Consider the following 20559-nt stretch of genomic DNA (forward strand, 5'->3'; position numbering starts at 1 on the left):
CATCACGTTTCACATTCAGAATCAGACTTTTTTATGTTTTTAATTAAACGTACATATTTTGGTACATGTTATAGGGGTGATGGTGGTTGACGGGAGCTGGCGAGGCGCCTTGATCCATGTAGGTTGGGTTTCCACACGCCGGGTCTGGATTAGCTGTAGCAAAGCTGCACACACACACACGCATAAACCCAGGTTAAAAAGCCGATGAGGCTGGTTGCCTGAGCAACGATCCTCGGCATGTTTCGCAGCCCTTCCTGCATCATTATAGCCGCTCTCCCTACAGCGGGAGAACCGACCGCGGAGACGGGCGGGCAGCGCGGCTTACTAACTAACGAGCCTAACTCTAATTATGAGTGGAGGGCAGGCTCGCTCAGGAACCCCTTGCCATCCTTAATTGGCCTCCTCCAAGTCTAACGGCTAACTAATGGCTGATCTGAATTCAGGGCCCAGTATTTGGTGATTACCTCTAAATGGTACTTCAGAGTCAAAATGTGGCGCGTGAAAAGAAGAAGAGGAAGACGAAACGGAGATACTTACTCGGGCACCACCTGTTTGATCTGCGGCTTCACGTAACCGTCCACCGCTTTGGCTTGAAGATAAACGGTGCAGACAGGATTACTATCGGGTCTGGAGAATCAGCAGCAGCTAAATCTAGACGGTTCTGAGCTGTCGGTTCATACTTACAAAGTGGCGGGGTGTAGTACTTGGAGAAGACCTCGTCCTTGGGTTTGTCGGGGTAGAGGAACAGCAAGTGGTTGAGGTCGCTGATCCTGTCAGCCAACGAGCGAATGGAGAAGTCTTTGGTTGTGTACGGCATGAGGTTCCAAACCATTCGCTCACCTAGGAAAGAACCACAAACCCGTCCAGAATTACTGCCAAAGGCTGTAAACACATAGAATGTTGCACTTCTACAGTTATTTTGCTGTTTTTCTGGTTTAATTAAGTATAACTAAGTTATAAGCTGCATTTCTGAGTATTTCTTTATTCAAATTGTTGTGAATCAGGAGCAGATGAAAACATCTCATTGGAAAAAGCTGACAGTGACAGAGTGACAGTATAATTGAATGGAACGCAACTTTATTAACTAGAAAAGTTGCATTACCTGCGATAATGCTAGCGTGAATGTTTTTTGCTGAAAGTAGTGGCTGAAGATGCTGAAGCTTGAAAATGGTGATGCAATATGCTTTAACTGCTGAAGGGATTTGCTGAAAAGATATCTGCAAAATGATAATTTGATTAAAGATTGGAAATTTTGTTAAAGAACTATGAAAGAGCACTGAAGTTGACCAAAATTTCTGAAAAATTTGCAGTAAAATTGCTTAAAAATCCTTAATACATGCCAATTTAGTGTGTTGCTTAAATATGAGCTAAACCCAAAATTAGCCCCAAAAATCTTAGTACATGTTCATTAGCCAAAAATAGCTAGCCCTTTGCTTAAATAGTAGCTAAACTCCAAAATAGCCTAATATTCCTCAGTAAACTAATTTGTCCAAAAACGTTAGCCTGCCGCTAAGATAGAAGCTAAACTCTAAGTTAGCTTAAAAAAACCACAGTAGATAAAAAATGAGCCTCAAACGTTAGCATGTTGATAAAATTCTAGCTAAATTCCAAAATAGCCTAAAATTATTCAGTAAACTAAATAAGTTAAAAAGGTTAGCCTGTTACAAAAACAGAAGCTAAACTCAATGTTAGCCTAAAAAAACCCAGTAGATGATAAATTATCCTAAAATGTTAGCATGTTGCTTAAATACTAGCTAAACTCCAAAATAACCTAATATTCCTCAGTAAACTAATTTGGCCAAAACGTTAGCCTGTTGCTAAAATAGAAGCTAAACTTTAGTTAGCCTAAAAAAACCCCAGTAGATAAAAATTAGCCTCAAACATTAGCATGTTGCTAAAATAATAGCTAAATTCCAAAATAGCCTAAAATTCTTCAGTAAACTAAATTAGTCACAAACTTTAGCCTGTTGCAAAAATAGAAGCTAAACTTTAGTTAGCCTAAAAAAACCCCAGTAGATAAAAAATTAGCCTCAAACATTAGCATGTTGTTAAAATAATAGCTAAATTCCAAAATAGCCTAAAATTCTTCAGTAAACTGAATTAGCCAAAAACTTTAGCCTGTTGCTAAAATAGAAGCTAAACTTAACATTAGCCTAAAAAATCCCATAGACAAAAAATTAGCGTCAAACGTTAGCATGTTGCTAAAATATTAGCTAAACTCCAAATTTCACTCTAAAAGGTGAAAACATATCCCATGAATATATTTAAAGGTTTGTTGCTAATCTACTTAAAATTTTGAAATTTGGAGACTTTCTTATTCTTTTTTATGAGGCATATTTTGCTCAATATTTCCAAAAGTTTAAAGTGTATGAATACCAAAAATACAAGCAGTAATGTACTGAAGGAGCTGAACGTTTTGATACCAAGATTGCTGAAACTGCTGAAAGTGTGATTGAGTTTTAACATGGCAAGGCAAGTTTATTTATACAGCACATTTCATGTACAGACAATTCGAAGTGCTTTACATAAAACATTAAAAGAAACAATCAAAAGAAATAGTGAGGATGTGGTCATTAAAGTACAATTAAAAGAAAGTAAAACGATTTTAATTTAATTTAACACACGTACAGAAAGGAGTAGGAGAATCACTATAGTGTGAATGCTTACTAAGGATACCACCAGATAATAACAGCTTTGGGACTTCCTGTGCCAATTAATGTGATGAATATTATGCAAACAGGCTCAGTGTGTGGGAGTCACCTGTTACAATAAATCCAGTTTTTAAGAGTCCTGCTAGTCTATTGTTTTTTTTTAACTCCTTTCCAGCTGCTCTTCTATTCCTGCACTTTTCTCTTATTCAAATGCAAAGAAACATTACACTTGCAACTTTTCTTGTGTTGCACGCCACTGCATTACTTTTAGCTATAAAGTGACTAAAATTTAAATGACAGAAGGCTGTTTTCAGATTTTTTAGAATAAAAGACTGGTCAGACAGTCATTTTGCCTCCTTGACTAAACTTTACAGCTCAAATGCTCATAGGTGGGGCTAAAGAATATGGTTATTTTTCAAAATAAAAGATTTGTCAGATGAAAAGGCATAACAAATGTATAATTTACTTTGTAAAGCTGAATGTGTTTGCCTTCTCAAGGAAAAGAAAATGAGATGGTTGAGACTCAAAAGAAAAAAACAAGTATAAATAACTATTTCCATGGATCGATCCACGGATCGATGGTCGGCCCGATGGTTGGGGACAACTGAACATATTGAGGAATGTTTGGTTATTCTCCACCACAGAACACGTTCTCGCAGTTTCTGCTCTCCTTTTCCTCTGGATGGACCGAAATGATGTGAAATTTGTTGTGTTCCAAACATTTGATTAACTTACACCTGGTTCACACCAGACGCGGAAGCGCTGCAAAGAGGTGTATGGGCTGAGTGGGTGTGGTATCCGCTTAACCTCCAGTTGACACCAGACAGATATTTTTACACGACGGTGGACAGGCGTTTCTGCTCAGCTGTGGTTATTTAGAGCTTTTTTCGCCATCATTAGACATCCAAAACCACACCCTCCTGCTAGATAGTCACTCCACTGTGTTGATCTGTGTGTGTGTATCAATGTCTGTTTGTTTTTGTGTTTGTGCATTTATTTTCATCTTCACAGTCTGTTTAGATGCAAAAATCTGATCACATATGTCAATTACGCATTTTATTGTGAAAACTTGGTTATATTTATAAAATTGACTGGATTTCACGTGTGTCTTGGCGTAACTTCTTGCCAGAATTGATGCAACTCGCGACTCGAGCAAAAAATAGACCAGACGGCGAAACTATTGCTGCACGGGGCTGTGGCGCTTTGGGTCTAGTGGGGCAGCTGTGGTGCAGCGGTAGGGGTGTCAACTCCAGATAGGAACATTGAGGGTTCGATTCCTGCCAATGTGTCGAAGTGTCCTTGGGCTAGACACTGAACCCCAAATTGCCTCTGGTGGAAGGTTGGTGCCAGTTTTCGCCAGTGAAGTGTGTGAATGGGTCAGTGACTGTGAAGCGGTTTGGGTCTTTGAGGAAGGTAGTAAAGTGCTATACAAGCATACGCAAATTACCATAAGTTAAAAAAGCGAATAGAACCCGCCTTTGTTACGCGCTGCTTTGCAGCCCTTATGCGTCCGGTGTGGACCAGGTGTTACGCACTGCATGGCTTTTATCCAAAGCCAATTGGCTGTCAACAATGAAATCAGGCCAGTTGTATGACACAATCTGCAAGATCAGCCACATTTTAGTGCTCCTCTATATATATATACATATATATGTACAGTATATATACGTATGTATATACAGTATATATATATAGTATATACATACATATATATACTGTACATATATATGTATACATACATATATCTTTATATATATGTATATATACATATATATATATATAAATTATATATATATATATATGCATGAATATATGTAAACAAATATATATATGTTTGTATACATATATAGATTAATGTAATTCATATATAGATATATAAATACTGTATATACATGCATATATATACTGTACATATATATGTATACATACATATATCTTTATATATACATACATACATATATCTTTATATATATGTATATATATATGTATGTATAAATTACATATATATATGCATGAATATATGTAAACAAACATGTTATGTGTATATGTATATACATACATATATCTTTATATATATGTATATATAGATGTATATATATAAATATACATATATATATAAATTACATATATATATGCATGAATATATGTAAACAAACATGTATATGTTTGTATACATATATAAATATTTATGTAATTCATATATATATATATATATATATATATATATATATATATATATATATATAAATATACATCATAAATGATATATTATATCATCAATTTGAATGAAGAAATAAACATAAATACAATTTTGAACTTCATTTTCTTTAGATATTTTCTTTAAAATGCCACCAGGGCGAAACATGATTTTCATCAGAGCAGGTCTTTAAAAGTTGAGCCACAGCCGTCGCCTAATCCCTTTATATTACAGTCTGCTGTAACCAAACAGCTGTAATGTTACGGTCAGAACCCAGATCAACAAAAGCTGAACTGGCAGCAGAAATAAAAAAAATCTTACAAATGAATCGAGCTCTGACTCTCCCCGAGCGAAATCAAAGCAAACAATCCCAGGTCATCAAGCACTGGCTCACATTCCTCTGTGAGCAGAGCGGTCAGAGCTCAGGCAGCTTCGTGCAGTTTCAGAGATAACGAGACTATTAACCTTTTTAGCACTGAAACGAAGGCCTTTTGCAGCCGTACCTGCTTTGTTGGGGTTTTCTGCCACCCATGCAATTGTGATTCCTCCAATCTCAGAGTCGCTGAAGCGCAGAAGGAAAGTGCCGTTGGGTTTGGACATTAACATATCCTGAGCCTGCTGCTTGTTGACAAAGCCCAAAATAGCTCTAAAAAAGAAGAAAAAAGAAGAAAATTGTATATATATATATAAACAGACATTCAGATGTCATCCTCATCCAATGCTCTTCATTCGACCAGTAAGAGCAGGTTGCCATGGAAAATCAAGAGGGGGAACTTTAGGATTCATTTACAAAACAGGAGACAGTTCATTTAGAACGTTATAGTTTAGATTTTCAATAGAAAATAGGTACGTATCGGCTTTTAAGTTGTTGCTTTTATACCATTTATAGCCAAAAACGGTAAAATAAATAAGTCAATATGTTACCCATCATTCCAATGTGGTTTCAGATGCTTTTTCGTGAGCTCCATGACGCCATCAAACCACTGCCAAAATGTAAAGTTCCGTCCTGGCAAACTCTCCTGCAGGAAAAAATAAATAAAAAACTTCTCAAAAGGTTTTCAGATTCACCATATAAAAGGTAGAGTAAAATAAACACAACACTCCTAACATCTCCAGCCCTTTCCGCTTTACATTCACTTGTTTATTGCTCAATTATTTCTCAAGCAGCTACCACATGTATGTTTTTTTGTATGGTCAATGGGAGTGTAACATCTGTCCTCAACGGTTACTTTGAAGTAGCAAATGGAGCCCCCCCAGCCTTTTTCAAAGAGGACAAACAGGCCTGTTAAGATAAAGACTGGTTTACCAATGAAGCACCCTCACTCAAGTTGACCATGGAATAATGCTGCAGGGGGGGAGTGCAAATGGAGCAAGAAACATTTCTCTGTATGAATATCATAGTTACTTCGAAGAATTCTATGAAAACTGAACATGTGGTTGAAATGTCTTACATAAATTAGCCAGTGGGGTTTAAGAAGAAACAAAAAAACAAAGAAGAAAACATTTTTTAAAAATACAAGTTCATTCACAAAACCACCAAAAGGGATTTCTGTCTTTTAACTTGGTGTTTGCCTAAAGGATCAGAAGGTACTAGAAGGCTGCCGACCCTGTTAAACTGTGACCAGGTCATTGTCATGCTCCGGTAGTCGTCCGGATTGTTGCTGGAGCTGCTGAAGGCCTTTTGAGCTAGGAAGACCAGGTTTTCCTCCGACAAGCCGCGGTTGCTCTGCACCTCGGCTTTGTACTTCATGTTGATGGCATCGCAAAGCTGAGGCCAAAGCACTTTATCTGGCACAAGGAAAGGCACTCGTCCCTGCGGGAACACGAAAGGTAGCAGAAATGGTAAAAAGGAAGTAGATTCAAACGATTTAAAGTTCCACTCCAAAGAAAATTGAGTTTTTAACATGTTTTTGAGCAAAACCTGCGGTTGGAAAAAGTCTTCCTTCTCCACTCCAATTCTAAATCCTCCACATGAAGACAAACAAATTCACGTACGTCGTCATTTTCCAATATTCCTCACCATTTTTACTTGCTATGATAATGTGAGATTAGGGTTGTACACTAACGGGAGAGAGTGTAAACAAAGGCATGCTGGGATATCACCGCGTCATTGTAGAGCAAAGACTAGCAAACCGAGAACAATGGAGGTCATCCAGCAGCTCGTATTTTTCCGGCTTTACTTTTTGTACATCGTGTATAACAGGAATCTAATGTTGTTTGAGAGAAGATTGCGGACGGCTAAGATGAGTACCGCTGATGGAAACGTTAGCTTAAATGAGTGCTATATTGGGCGGCTCCGCCCCGACCATTCTGTTCCACTTTTCAATGGGCCGACAACAGATGAGGGCAGCCAAGGGTTCCAGCTAAGACAGGGTTCTCAAACTCAATTTACCTAAGGGCCATTGAAGGCAGAGTCCGGGCCGTATAGGGTTCCATTTGTGCCAAAAATGTGTTTTTGGTCCATTGTCTATGTCTACTGAACGCGTTAATTGAACATTTGTTCATGTCTATGTACTACTAACCAATATCTTCTGCACGTCCTGTGAAATGACAGGACTTAACAACGCTAGCAACTGTTGCTAAGGACTTTTCTGACAACTAGATCCAACAACAATAGCAAATGCAAAGTTTTAAATATAAAGCAAGCTGAAACATCGCAACGCAAATACAAAACTATCTTCAAAGAAGCGTGGACACGCAGAAGATTTTGCTTAGTAGACATTGAACTTCATATTAAGGTGGGGGCCGCAAATGGCCCGCGGGCCGCCAGTTTGAGACCGTAGATTTAAGGGGTCCATTTTACAATAGAGATGCTCAAAATACAGGACTGGACCGCTCAGTGGAAACAAGCCTATAAAAAGTTGTCTGACTTCAACTCAAATGAAGTCCATTGACTCACCATTTTTTGGTGATACAAATGCCGCCATATTGGAGCCAGAAATCGTCAGTAAGTAGTAATTGGTCCGAGTTATCATTCCTATGAAAACCTCTCTCTCCAATCAAAAGGGAGCTTGTTGGAAAACCACACCCCATCACTTGAAAGTAGGCTACACAAAATCTATCAATCAAACTACTTACTTATTGCAGTAACTTTATTACTTGAATAACGTGGAATATAGAACAAATATCATGAAAAAATATTCATAAGAACTGAGTTATTCTGACAAATTGCTGTTTATTTCCCAATAGAAGTGAATGGGATTTTGGCTTTGTGGAGCCACAGGCTACTTCCTGTTTGGAATGGAAGTCCAGTTCTCATATACAGTCAATGATCAAACAATGCTAATCAATTAGTCGTTATTTATATCAGGAATACCGATTTTAAGTCACCTACTAGTTTTGCAATAAAATATTAAATATATATATCTAAAGCAGCAAATTATATAATAGACAACATAGAAATATTTTTATTTTTTTTAAGATCTGTTTGATGCATCAGAATTACAAACCAGACACGTTACTGAACACACAAACAAACTCACCGGCTCTGCAAAAGCGTTGTCCCACAGCACTGTAGCCGTGGCATTATTGTCTTGACTACCATGAACTATCACAACTACAGGAAGCGATAGAGTCTGTTCAGAGAAAACAAAAGAGCGACACGATGAGGGAAAATCTATTGCAACAAGAAGATCTGGTTTGCATAAATATGCATTGTTGATGGAAATAAAAATAAGAGTGTTAGAGCCACTTTCTTTTCACCTTCACTTGAAAGACTAGTTCATTGCTTCCAACACTAAACTGGGACTCGAACAGGATGGTGAACTTCTCCTCTGTAACCGACTCTGCTCCTCTTCTGTCCGATCGTTTGATCCTCTTCAAAGACTAAACGAGGGATGAGATGTAAAAACATATTACACATAATGGCTGGAACGTATGAATAATTCACTCTGAGTCAGACTGCTGAACCAACAATATCCAGGGGGGGCTCTGGGGTATTGTTGCTACCAACATCAATGACATGGCGGGTTTCTACTGGAGCTGTTGTGAAGCAAACATGTCGTATGTCTGTGCATCAGGCCTCCATGCAGAGCTGAGCCAACTCTCCCCTGTGACCGAGAATGAAGACGCTGCACAAGAGTAAGCAAAGATCTGATCCGACATAAGACTGCTCATGTTTTATTAATGCCTTTCTTGTTTTCAAATGTTAAGAACTTTTTGATTTTATCTGTGGAAGCTGCAAGTTTGGCTTAAAAATCAGAAAAAAAGAGATTAATCATTGATTTTTCAGGTAATTTAATGAAACGTATTACTGTTGTGTTCAGATTTGATTAATTTTACTGCATTTTTGATAGGAGGTGCATCACTCCAGCTAAAAGAGTACATGTATGCTCAGTTAGTATTTAGTAAGAATAAAAGTGATTAGACTAAAGGGTGGAATAATCACAGTTTTCTATTTAATGTGGCTAAAATAATCAAAATAATCGTCCATATAATGTCAGACAAAAGTTCCTCTAAGACAAGAAATTTTTTTTTTTTTGCTCAGTGACAGTCTGGCACTCTTTTATATGTCTGGAAATAAATTCAGGCTTCATGGGGTAATTATGATTTTACAGTTTTTTATAATATTTTGATTTAATTTGCTTCAGATTTTAATTATTATTTATTTTTTATATATTTTATGCTTTATTTTGTTTTAAGCTTAGGTAGGATTTTACTGGCTTGTTTTTTGTTTTACTTTGTTTTAATATTTCAATTATGATTTTGATGTTTGAATATTTAAATTTGTCTAAAATTTTAATCATATTTTTTTTGGTTTTAAGGATTTTAAATTTTACTGTTTAATACTTTGGGGGTTTTTCTGTTTTAAATGTTATTGTTTATTTTGTTTCAGGCTTTTGATTATAACTTTACTGTTTGTTTTTTAAGCTTTTTTGTTTTAAGTTTTATTAATTATTTTACATATTTTTATTTTATGGTTTATTTTGTTCATTTTCAGTTTTCATTATGATTATAGGCTATGGGTTTTTGATTTTTTTATTATAATTTTACAGTTTTATATATTATCTTTTAATGTTTTACTTATGATTTTATTGTTTTATATTTTATGTTTTGTTATAATTCAGGTTGTAATTATAATTTTACTTTAACAAAATTTTTATTTTAAATTTTATATACCGGTATGATTCTGTATTTTTGAATTTGAATTTAGTATTTTTTAATGCTCTACATTTTATTCATGATTTTATTGTTTTAGATTTTATTCTGATTGATGTTTCAATTATAATTTAACTTTTTTAAAACTTTGTTGTTCTTCTGTTTTAGGTGTTAATTATGATTTAACTGTTTTCCAATTTAATTTGGTTTCAAATGTTAACTTAATTTCTACAGTATTATGTTTTAAATGTATTTATTGGTTTAGTTGTTTCTTATTTTATCATGCTTGAGGTTTTAATAATGATTTTTGTTTTATTTTGTTTTAAATTTTTAATCATTTTACCATTTTGCATTTTATTGTGTTTTGAGTTGCTTATATGATTTTACAGTTTTTTAATTATTTTGTTTGCTTTCTTTCTTTTATGTTTTAATTATGATTTTACTGTTTAATATGTTATGCTTTAATTTCGCCCTAATTGTAATGTTTGTCATTTTCAATTATCTCATCTGTAAAGCACTTTAAAATATCTATAGTATAAATTATGCTACAAAAAAATAAGTCTAAAAACTTGAATGTTTCCTTTCAACATAACCAGCTTCATCCAAATACAGAATAGGATCTTCCATTCTGTTTGTTTTAAATACATAACTTCACTAAATTGACATCTAATGGTTTAAACCTCCTTTCCCAACATTAAACAAAACAGGTGGCAAATAATTCACTTGTGTCTCTTTCAAGTATCAACTTCTAAACATTGATATTTGAAAGTAGTTAATAATTGACACAAGCAGAAGCAAAAGAGGCCAAAAAGCAGCTGAAAAATGGAGAGGAAGCCTGATTATAATTTCAGGTGAACCTTCTTGCCCTTCAGCTTGTGTAACAGGAGTAAGAGGGCGTTTCTGTCAGATCCATATTCATGAGCTCATCTGGATTGTTTGCTTACCATGTTCCTGAAGTGGGCGCTGAGAGTGCCTGTGGTTTGGTGGTACTCCATCACACAATTGTTGTTCAGAATTTCTCCACTGCTGTCACTGAACGAGAGGCAATTAGAGAGCGAGTTAATTACTTTATCTGGCTGTTGTGATGCACTCGAGTGGCGTAAATGATCCCGCTGAATTACACTAATGTCTACTCGCTGCATAATTGAAGTTTGAAACTTTGAGCATTTCTAAATCCTATTTTAAACTTCTGTAAGGTGGAACAGATTTCCCAGCAGCTTTTAAGCTGACCCTTCATTTTGGAGGGTTTCTATGAGCTGGGATGAATGTGGAGCGACGCTGTGAAACGGGCTAAATGTGGATTCTGTAGCCGCACCACAGATTCCTCTGAGGCATTGTACAAGTTCCAATCATGTCTGCATGATGAGGTCTGAAAACAATCCTTTCCAGAGATTAGCCTTAGCCTGACTAAACTCAACTTAAAAGTCATTATATAGGCTCCCAAAGGTCATCGGGGTCAAAGTTAAGCTACACCCCAGATAGCCCATTACGGGACCATAAACAACCACACATGAATTCTTAGGGGTAATTTAGAATCCTCTGCCAAACATACATACTTTTGGACAGTTGGATGGAACTCGGCCGCAGAGCCGACTTTTAATTTCACAACATTTCTCGGACATAAAATTGACACTTACTTCCTCGTGTTTTCATTTTTCAGCAGAGCCTTGGCTTGCTGTTCACTTATGATGGTCGCTTTCACTTGCGGCGGGTTCATGTGGACGTTCAGCTTCCCGCCGACTAGAAGACGCACGGTGGCGGCAAACTTGGTTTGGGTTTTAAGAACTTGCGGGGGCTGTTTCTCGATGATGAAGGTGCTGTGGAGGCGAAAGAAAAGTCAAAAAAGGAAGAAGTGGAAAAATCACTGTGATAGACAGAATAGTTCAGGGTTTTTGAGAAGAGAAGAAGTATTATTAGCAGGATGTATTAAATAAAATTATATAAAATAAGTCATTTATACTTGTATTTAGAAGAATCAACAAAGCTCATAAAAAACAGTTTTACAACGTGTGGCCATTAAACATACATTTGAAGTTAAACCAGGTCTAACTTTGACCGATCAAAGACTAAGATGTGTTAGTGATGTAAGGGTAGCATCCTTTATAACAAAAAAAAAAGGGGCCACTTGTTTAAAAAGTCATCGTGAAGGAGAAATTGATCATTGCGGGTTGTGCCTGGACGGGAATATATGACACCATGGCTTTCATATGTTGCAATAGAGCTGGAAAAAAAAAAACCTGGAGCGGGATGTGCGAAATTCCAAATTTCACACCAAGCCTAGTCTAACTGTAGTTGGCAAACATGCGCTAGTAAAGTAGATTCTCTCTGCCGAACAAGTATGAACACTCAGGGATAAACATGCGTTCAAGAACTTGCGTCTGCGCATTTAGCATGTTTTGTGTGTTTTAACACGTCTGGCATTTTTAGCGCGTTTAGCATTTTTAGCGGATTTAGCATGTTTAGCAGATTTAATGAATTTAACTTGTTTAACAGATTTGGTGCATTTAGCATGTTTAGTAGATTTAGCACATTTAGCAGAATTAGTAGATTTAGCGCAGTTAGCATATTTAGCTCATTTAGCAGATTTAGCTCATTTAGCATCTTTAGCAGACTTGGCGCATTTAGCATGCTTAGCAAATTTAGCGTATTTAACATGATTAGTAAATTTAGTGAACTTAGCATTTTTAGCAGATTAAGTGCATTTAGCTTGTTTAGCAGATTTAGCACATTTAACATGTTTAGCAAATTTTAGCACATTTAGCATGTTTAGTACGTTAAGAGCATTTAGCATGTTTAGCAGATTTAGCTCATTTAGCATTTTTAGCAGATTTTGCTCATTTAGCATGTTTAGTTGATTTCGCTCATTTAGCATGTTTAGCAGACTTGGCTCATTTTGAATACTTGGCAAATTTAGCGCATTTAACATGAATAGTAGATTCAGTGAACTTGGCATTTTTTGGAAGATTTAGTGTATTTACCTTGTTTAGCAGATTTAGCACATTTAGCATATTTAGTAAATTTAGCACATTTAGCATGTTTAGTAGATTTAGCACATTTAGCATGATTTGCAGATTCAACGCATTTAACATGTTTAGCTAATTTAGTACATTTAGCATGTTTAGCACGTTAAGAGCATTTAGGATTTTTAGCAGATTTAGTGCATTTACCTTGTTTAGCAGATTTAGCAGATTTAGCATGTTTAGTAGATTTAGCACATTTAGCATGTTTAGCAGATTTAGCGCATTTAACATGTCTAGCAAATTTAGTACATTTAGCATGTTTAGCACGTTAAGAGCATTTAGCATGTTAGCATGTTTAGCAAATGTAGCACATTTAGCATGTTTAGCACGTTAAGAGCATTTAGCATGTTAGCATGTTTAGCAAATGTAGCACATTTAGCATGTTTTACACGTTAAGAGGATTTAGCTTGTTTAGCAGATTACATATTAGTGCACTTTGCCTATTAGCATGTTTAGTGGATTTAGCTTGTTTAGCACATTTAGCGCATTTAACATGTTTAGCAAATTTAGCACATTTAGCATGTTTAGCGCATTTAGGATGTTTAGTGCATAGTGTGCATAGTGTGATTGTGTCTTAGGGCTTTAGTTTTCCTAAGGGACAAATCAATAATGTTCAAAACCAAGCTTTTCATTGAATTTTGCACAAAAATGAAATGTTTAAGAGAGCATTATGACAGTATTGTACACATCAAATAAGAAACAGACCTTCAAGTCTATTCAGGGTCAGTGGAGGACAGATAACATTTTCATTTCCAATAATTAAATACAATTACTGCAAGTGCACTTTGTTTGCTTTCAAATTGTACATTGACAGCGGGAATGCCGCGGCAAGTTTAAGATCTACTATATTGAGAGGTTAGGAGTATTAGCCTTTGAAAATGACCTTAGTTTTGAGCAAGCACATTGGAGGAAGGTCAAGCAAATTAATGATTACTCAGAAAAGCAACAATAACTGGCGTCTTTCACTGCAGAGTGACAAAGCAGCACAAGCAGCCAAATGAGTAGTCCACCAGACTCAGAGAAGGTATAAAAACCATCATGTTTCTATGAGTCTTTAAGGTTTCTGATCTGGAACTGAATGCCGATGACGAGCTGAAACACTTCCTGAATCAGAGTGAAACCCCTGAGTTTCAGGGGCCTCTCGAGAGGACATTGTAGAAAAGCAGAGCCGTGTTGTACTCTGGGTGATGACAGTGCATTACTATCCTGATGCAGGCTCATCTGCAGCCTATCAGAAATTGCTGTGACAATGACATGACTTCTTGGTGTGTTATGGCTCTCCTCAGGGACTATCTTCTAGGAAAATGCAAGAGGATGCTGTCAAAAACTTCAGAGCACTCTTGCTTGGAGATGCTGAGGGGCTAAAAAGCCCCATCAAATCTTCCTTTGGGGGCTGCATCGACGGACTAAAATAGGCTGCATGTGCCCTTTCACAATGCATCCTCCTTTGTGTCTGAGGACTTTTTAGGTGCCATTTTCAGTCACTGTCGACATTTGCACAAGGGAAGTTACTTTAAAAATAGATGGAACCACCTTTTTGCAAAAAAAAAATATATAGACGAATGTAATAAAAATAACTTCAGACCAATTGTCTGCAAAACATGCAGGTCTCTGGTAAAAAAAAATAAATAATAAAAAAAGAAAAGTCATTTGAACCAAAATCTAAAATTATAGACCATTTTAGAAATTAAAAAAAGTTTTTTAAATTTACAAAACAATAGTCGATTTATATTTAGCATAAAAGCAGCAATAACATAAATACAAAGTAGTGTTTTATTTTTAGGGCTCCTATTGGGTTGTAGTCGTTTTTAAATTGGCTCAAATGGCTTTTTAAATGTTATAGACCCCTGATCCTACAGAGCCTCTAGAAAACAACATCGGGGGGAGTAGTAAAAAATAAATAAATACAACTCTGGTTATTAACTGGTGCACATCAAATACTATCTGGTGCTCCACCAGTTAGTATATGGTGCTCACCAGTTAGTATCTGGTGTTTACCAGGTAGTATTTGGTGCTCACCAGTTAGTCTCTGATGTTTACCACGTAGTATCTGGTGCTCACCAGGTAGTATCTGGTGCTCACCAGGTAGTATCTGGTACTAACCAGTTAGTCTCTGATGTTTACCATGTAGTATCTGGTGCTCACCAGGTAGTATCTGGTACTAACCAGTTAGTTTCTGATGTTTACCAGTTAGTTTCTGATGCTTACCAGTTAGTATCTGGTGCGCACCAGTCAGTATCTGATGCTCACCAGTTAGTAACCAGAAACTCTTTTTTTCTCTTATTTCACTTCTTTTTTACTTCTATGCCCCTTTAGGAGCTCCGTATGATCCAGACTCATATCTGGTGTCATCTTATCTAGCAAAGTTTAGAATATTTCACTTCTCCAACACAAAAATGACAACAAGAAAACACAAAAAATTACAAAATTGTTATCTTTTTGACACCAATTACATCATTAAGTGATTAAAAGTGAATGCTGGAGCTATTTATTGAGAAACATCTCTGTTGTTTTCTTGGTTAAAGGCTGTTAGTATGAGCAGGAAGGGATAGTGGAGGTAGAGCGGTCAACCTTTACCTGAAAGACCACAAGTTTGGTTGGCCCATGTGTCAACCAAACCTGACATTGCTTCTTGTAGTTTGACACCAGTGTGTGAATGTACGTGTAATAAAGTGCTATACGTCATTGAAGATCGAAGGCTTCATCTCTTTGTTGGTGTTCATATGTGCAACCAAGTGATAATTTTAGTTTATTTTTTTTAAGTCTGTACATATTTTGAACACACTCACCTGGTGACCAATGCAGAGATGATATCAGTAATTGTGCTGTTAAGCTCATTAAGAAGCTCCTCAATAGGTCCGGGGATGGGCAGCTGTTGTCTGAGGTGCTCCGCCCTTCGAATCTGCTGCCTGTTTTGCCAAATAGTTTCAGCCAGCTTCTCACACCTGGTACAAACATACAAAAAAACACACATAATGCACAAACTGGTGGTTTGACTGAATCAATGAGACGTTCCTTTTCCAACATGAAAAAAGAAACCATAAGAGAACATAACGGATTATGAGCTAATAAGGAAGAAATGTCAGCTTCAACCTCCGTCTTATTGTCTGTCTTATTAGGAGGCTATAACCTTTAATAATAAAACCCAGTAGTCGCTCCTTCCTGGCTTGTAAACCTCTGACCCTTTGGTTAGTAAGGAAGTGTAGAAGCTGTATTACTAGTGGGGGGTGGAAAAAAAAGCCTCACCAGGACTGAAGGATGTCCAGGCCTCCCTCTGGTGGGCCCCCGTTCCCTGCCAGTTGCTGCCGCCTCTTCCACTGGATCAATTCGTCATCCAGAATGATGGTCTGCTGCTTTCTCAACAGCTGCAGTGTTTTCTGGTGTTTCTCCGCAAGGTCCTGCACACAAACAGACGAGACCCACATGTTGGCACATTCTGCACATCTGTTAAAACAACGGGATCCTTGTTTTTTTTTTTTTCTTCCTCCCTGTGAGTCCTACCAGTCTGTATTTCTGTAGTGTGTTGGCCTCCCTCGTCAGCCAGGCCTCCATGGTGGCTCGCTTGGTGAGGAGGTTGGGTTCTCGTATCTGACGGTCAGCAGGGGGCAGCGTTGCAAGACTGCTCAGCTGGGCTTAAGAGGGGTGTGGACAAGGTAATGATTGACCCACACAAAAAAAGAGAAGGGGGGAAATATTTTATTTGTGCACATACAGCTATGTTTGGACTATGAAGATTTGTTCACAAAGGTGAACTTTTTCTAAGCTGCAGGTTTGTGTAACAAACACATAAAAACCTAAAAATGCTAACCAGAGGGCACTTTTAAATCAGGTTTGATTTCACAAAAAAAAACCTCTTTATTGTTAACCTCTCAGCCACACATTATCATATTTCTTTTTAGCAATTTAGATAATCAATTGTTGCAATAGAGAACCAATAATGGAGAACAAGTCCTCAGGGCGTACCTTGGATGCGAAGGCTCTCTTGGTACTGGATGATGAAGTACTCCTGGTTGTGCTGGAGCTTGCGCAGGTCATTTTCAGTGTCTTGGGTGAGCAGGCGAAGCTCTTCGAAAGCTTGATTGATCTGTTGGTATTTCTGAGACATGCTGTCCATCATCCCGCCCACCGGAGAGCTGGACTAAGACGCATCATGAAAGAGGAGCAGATAAAAAGGTTGTGTTTACATTGTTTTCAGTACCGTGGCCTTTATTTTGAAAGTTAGAATCTTTTTGTTATTTTTGAGAAAACGACATAATGGGAGCTAAAAGCTGAAATTTGTTGTAATGAAATTAGCTGAATGTTCGCTCTGTTCCCTTCATGTTGAGGCCATTTAGAATCCCCAAAGACTAAACACAAGTGTGGTAAAAACTGAGGAGTAAACGCATGCGCATATGCAGACGGTCACTTAAGGACTGGCTAAGTGCATTCCGGTTCCCCGAAGGTTCAGACTAAACAGGGTAAAATTCAGTCAGTCTGAATGTATTCCACTAATAGAAAAGGCATGTTGTGACTGAAAATCAATTCACCGCAGGACTTGCTGAGAGTCAGATGTTTTACGCACTGATGGCTTTATGGTTTTATAACTCATGTTATAAACTGTGAAATAGTTGACGCCCTTTTTTTGACTTCCCTCCAAATGGCAGCATGGCAGAAACAAGTGGATTTGATGAACAAACAACAGCATTTAAAAATATATCATTGATTTATTGCACTATTTGGAGACTTGCACTCACTGTTTGATCTACTTTAAAAGCGTTTCCAGTGGTGTTTCAATTATGATTATGCCGTTTTTAGCCAAAATCAAAGGACAGTTTATTAAAAAGTTGTGGGTGGGATTGTTGGCATCCATCTGTTTACACGCTCTCCTGCTAGCTTACAGCCCCAATCTAACATTAACAGTGCACAAAAATGGCCAGCAACTATCCAGCCACAGTATTCCAACCAGTTCCTAAATCGCTACCAACTAAAAAGTGCGTGCCTGCATGGAGAAATGGCATCAGCTGATTTAGAAGTGGCTGGAAAATTTCCTGGTAATCGCGGAGGATGATTATCATCCTGAATAGGAGTTTATTATGGATGAAATCGGCAAATTCTGGAAGAAGATGTCCTTTCGCACTTTACTGATGAAGGAGGAAGTGCACGCTACTGGGGAGTTACTCTGTATTCTCAGTATTTCTGTGTATTCAAGGACATCTCCGCTCCTTAACCTCCACAAATAAGGGGGGATTGCTGAATTCAGTTTTGAGCCAGATGCAATATCAGATGAGAAAAACAGATACGTGCACGGATATATCATGACCTACAAGTGAATGCATCATAATGGAGTGAGACAGGAACCTTATGGCGGTTGTAGATCCCACATCACAGCTACAAGCTTTTCCTAAAAGCGATTTTTTTTCTTCTTTTATCTGCTCCTAATTCGCAACAATTTGAATAAAATAAATACTTAAAAGCTTGAGTTTCTTCATAAATGTCCTCCTTAAAGAGAAAAATGCTACAAGAACAAGTCAAAAACACCAAAAATATGATGTCCATCTGAGTAGGTCTGTAATTCCTCGTTTCTGGAGAGTTTAGAATACTCTGGGCAATTCAAGTGAGCGCTTGACCATCAAGGCGGATGTGGGGTGTAGATCGATGACCCAAATTCGCGGGTTCGGCACGCCTCTGGTCCCAAACCTCCGTGAATAAGTGGGGGAACACTGAATGTAAGGAATTGAATATTATTTATGGGAGACAAAGAAGAATACAGCAAAAATTTCATCTTGGATCTTGAGTCAGGAAAAGGGCTGGTCGGTGTTGTCATCATAACTTTTCGCCAATCAATGGATTTCATCATGTGACACAAGTAGCTCCGCCCTAACTGGTTTGTTCCATTTTTTTATGGACCAACGGGGGACCAAAAATGGAAGGAATCGGTCCAGCCTAATGGGAGAATTTTATAAGGGAAACATTTAAAAAAAAACAAAAAAAAAAAACGTTTGGGTCCAGAGGATTCTCGTTTGAATCTGTTTACATATTGGAAAAACATTTTTGAATTAAATGTCAAATAAATAAATAAGTACAGTTGTCACTTGCTATATCAAAGTTTCCAGTTTAATTTATGGTTTTATTTTAGTAATTTTTTTTGCGTCGTGATTGGCTGTGGATCTCCTCTGTGTCTCGTCTCCTCTGTTCTGTTCCCAAATCGACAAAAATCTTTGATTATATTCAGATCTTTGTTTTCCTTCTATGAAACTGGACTTACTTTTCTATGAAAATTTGAACTTTGAGTGTGAAAATGTATATATCTGTCTGAAAAAAGTGCATTAAGTATTTAGTGAGGAGTTTTACTGCCTTAAAACATCCAATCTACTTTGTGGATTATACACTGTTTGAATTTCTTTGAGTAGAACTACATTTTTTTAACCAATACTGCATTATAGTGGAAGTGAGAGCTCACGTACAACATGTGCAACACTCGCCAGCACTTACATTGGTAGCCTCTCTGACGAGCCTCTGCTCAGTGTAGAGGATGTGTTTGATGCATCGGACCAACTCCAGTGGACAGCGGTCATACGTGCTCTGAAAGAGAAGGAGCGCATGTGCCGTGTTAAGGCCTGTTAGCCCCTGACAAGCAAAGCAGCAGCTGCACGCAGGACGCACCAATTTAGCTGCATCAAAGAAGCTTGCTAAGTTCTCCAGCTAATGCTTGATACACAGTAAAACCCATTAGGCTAATGAAACCCAGCACAGCACACTTTAGAGACATGACTCACTTGTGTAAACATCTTATCCACGGATGGGAAGCTTTTTTTGTTTTTTTTTTTGTAGTTTTTGTTACATTTTATAACTGAAACCGGATTCATCTGTAAATGAAAAAAGCTGATTTCATCCTTTTGTGTGGACATTGTTCTGGGCACTTCAGCGGTATCCCCCTTTGTTTCCCGGCTTGAATTCTGGGAGGAGGGGAAGCAAACAGAGCGGCGGATCTGTGCACAAGGTGATCGATCATAAATAGCAGCGCTGGTTGGCTACGCTAGCTTTCACTTGGGCTGTTGTCTTGTTTTCCTTCGAGTGGAAACAACTTGTTCCCAAAACAACCTGTTCTTTCTAAGAACTACAGCATGAAAGGAAATTGAGCCGGACAGTTGTGAGTTCTAAACACTTACCGTCATGTTTTAAGGTAAACGACGACGGTGTTGTGATAAAAACAGAGCTGCGGTCGTGTCAGGTAGCACTGGGTTTTTTTAGGACTTCTTATGAAGTATTGAGGTTACAATGTCAATTCTTTTGTTCAGTAGTTTAAGTGAAAGTAGTTGTTAGGCCTTGGTCAGTTTTATGGCTCCTCACATCTGGTTCCTTTCCAGTCACTGATAATTGGAACACATTCTCCAAAAACAGATTTTTTTTGTGAAGAAACCAACCTTGAGCTGGTTGGCGTAGTGTCCCAGTTTGATTTTAAGCAGAAAGCCATCCTCTCCAACTTGGTGCTCAGCTTTGTTTTGCAGCTCTTGTATTAGACTGTCCAGCAGGCGCTTGGCTTTAAGCTCCTCCTGTGGGTTTTCCAGATCTATTGCATCCCTATGGAAGCGTGCACACAAGTGTGAGACATAAA

General features: G+C 37.5%; 1 protein-coding gene across 2 annotated transcripts in view; it reads right to left on the bottom strand.

Annotated features, from left to right (window-relative positions):
* stat5a (signal transducer and activator of transcription 5a) overlaps window positions 1–20559 on the bottom strand; it is a 65821-nt gene that overhangs the window by 1618 nt on the left and 43644 nt on the right. Inside the window, exons 3-18 of one of the 2 annotated variants that reach the window (XM_024273028.2) lie at window positions 20369–20525; window positions 19437–19526; window positions 16929–17103; window positions 16467–16597; window positions 16212–16363; window positions 15755–15910; window positions 11583–11762; window positions 10890–10977; window positions 8551–8673; window positions 8331–8423; window positions 6455–6661; window positions 5773–5867; window positions 5352–5494; window positions 685–840; window positions 538–589; window positions 66–164 (exon numbers count right to left, since the gene is read on the bottom strand). In XM_024273028.2, the coding sequence (XP_024128796.1) occupies window positions 66–164; window positions 538–589; window positions 685–840; window positions 5352–5494; window positions 5773–5867; window positions 6455–6661; window positions 8331–8423; window positions 8551–8673; window positions 10890–10977; window positions 11583–11762; window positions 15755–15910; window positions 16212–16363; window positions 16467–16597; window positions 16929–17103; window positions 19437–19526; window positions 20369–20525 (2097 nt within the window). Of the gene's footprint in view, window positions 1–53; window positions 165–537; window positions 590–684; window positions 841–5351; window positions 5495–5772; window positions 5868–6454; window positions 6662–8330; window positions 8424–8550; window positions 8674–10889; window positions 10978–11582; window positions 11763–15754; window positions 15911–16211; window positions 16364–16466; window positions 16598–16928; window positions 17104–19436; window positions 19527–20368; window positions 20526–20559 lie in introns of both variants that reach the window. The other variant, XM_024273027.2, reaches the window with a different exon arrangement.

Source organism: Oryzias melastigma, linkage group LG8 (assembly GCF_002922805.2).
Source record: "Oryzias melastigma strain HK-1 linkage group LG8, ASM292280v2, whole genome shotgun sequence".
NCBI classification, from domain to species: domain Eukaryota; kingdom Metazoa; phylum Chordata; class Actinopteri; order Beloniformes; family Adrianichthyidae; genus Oryzias; species Oryzias melastigma.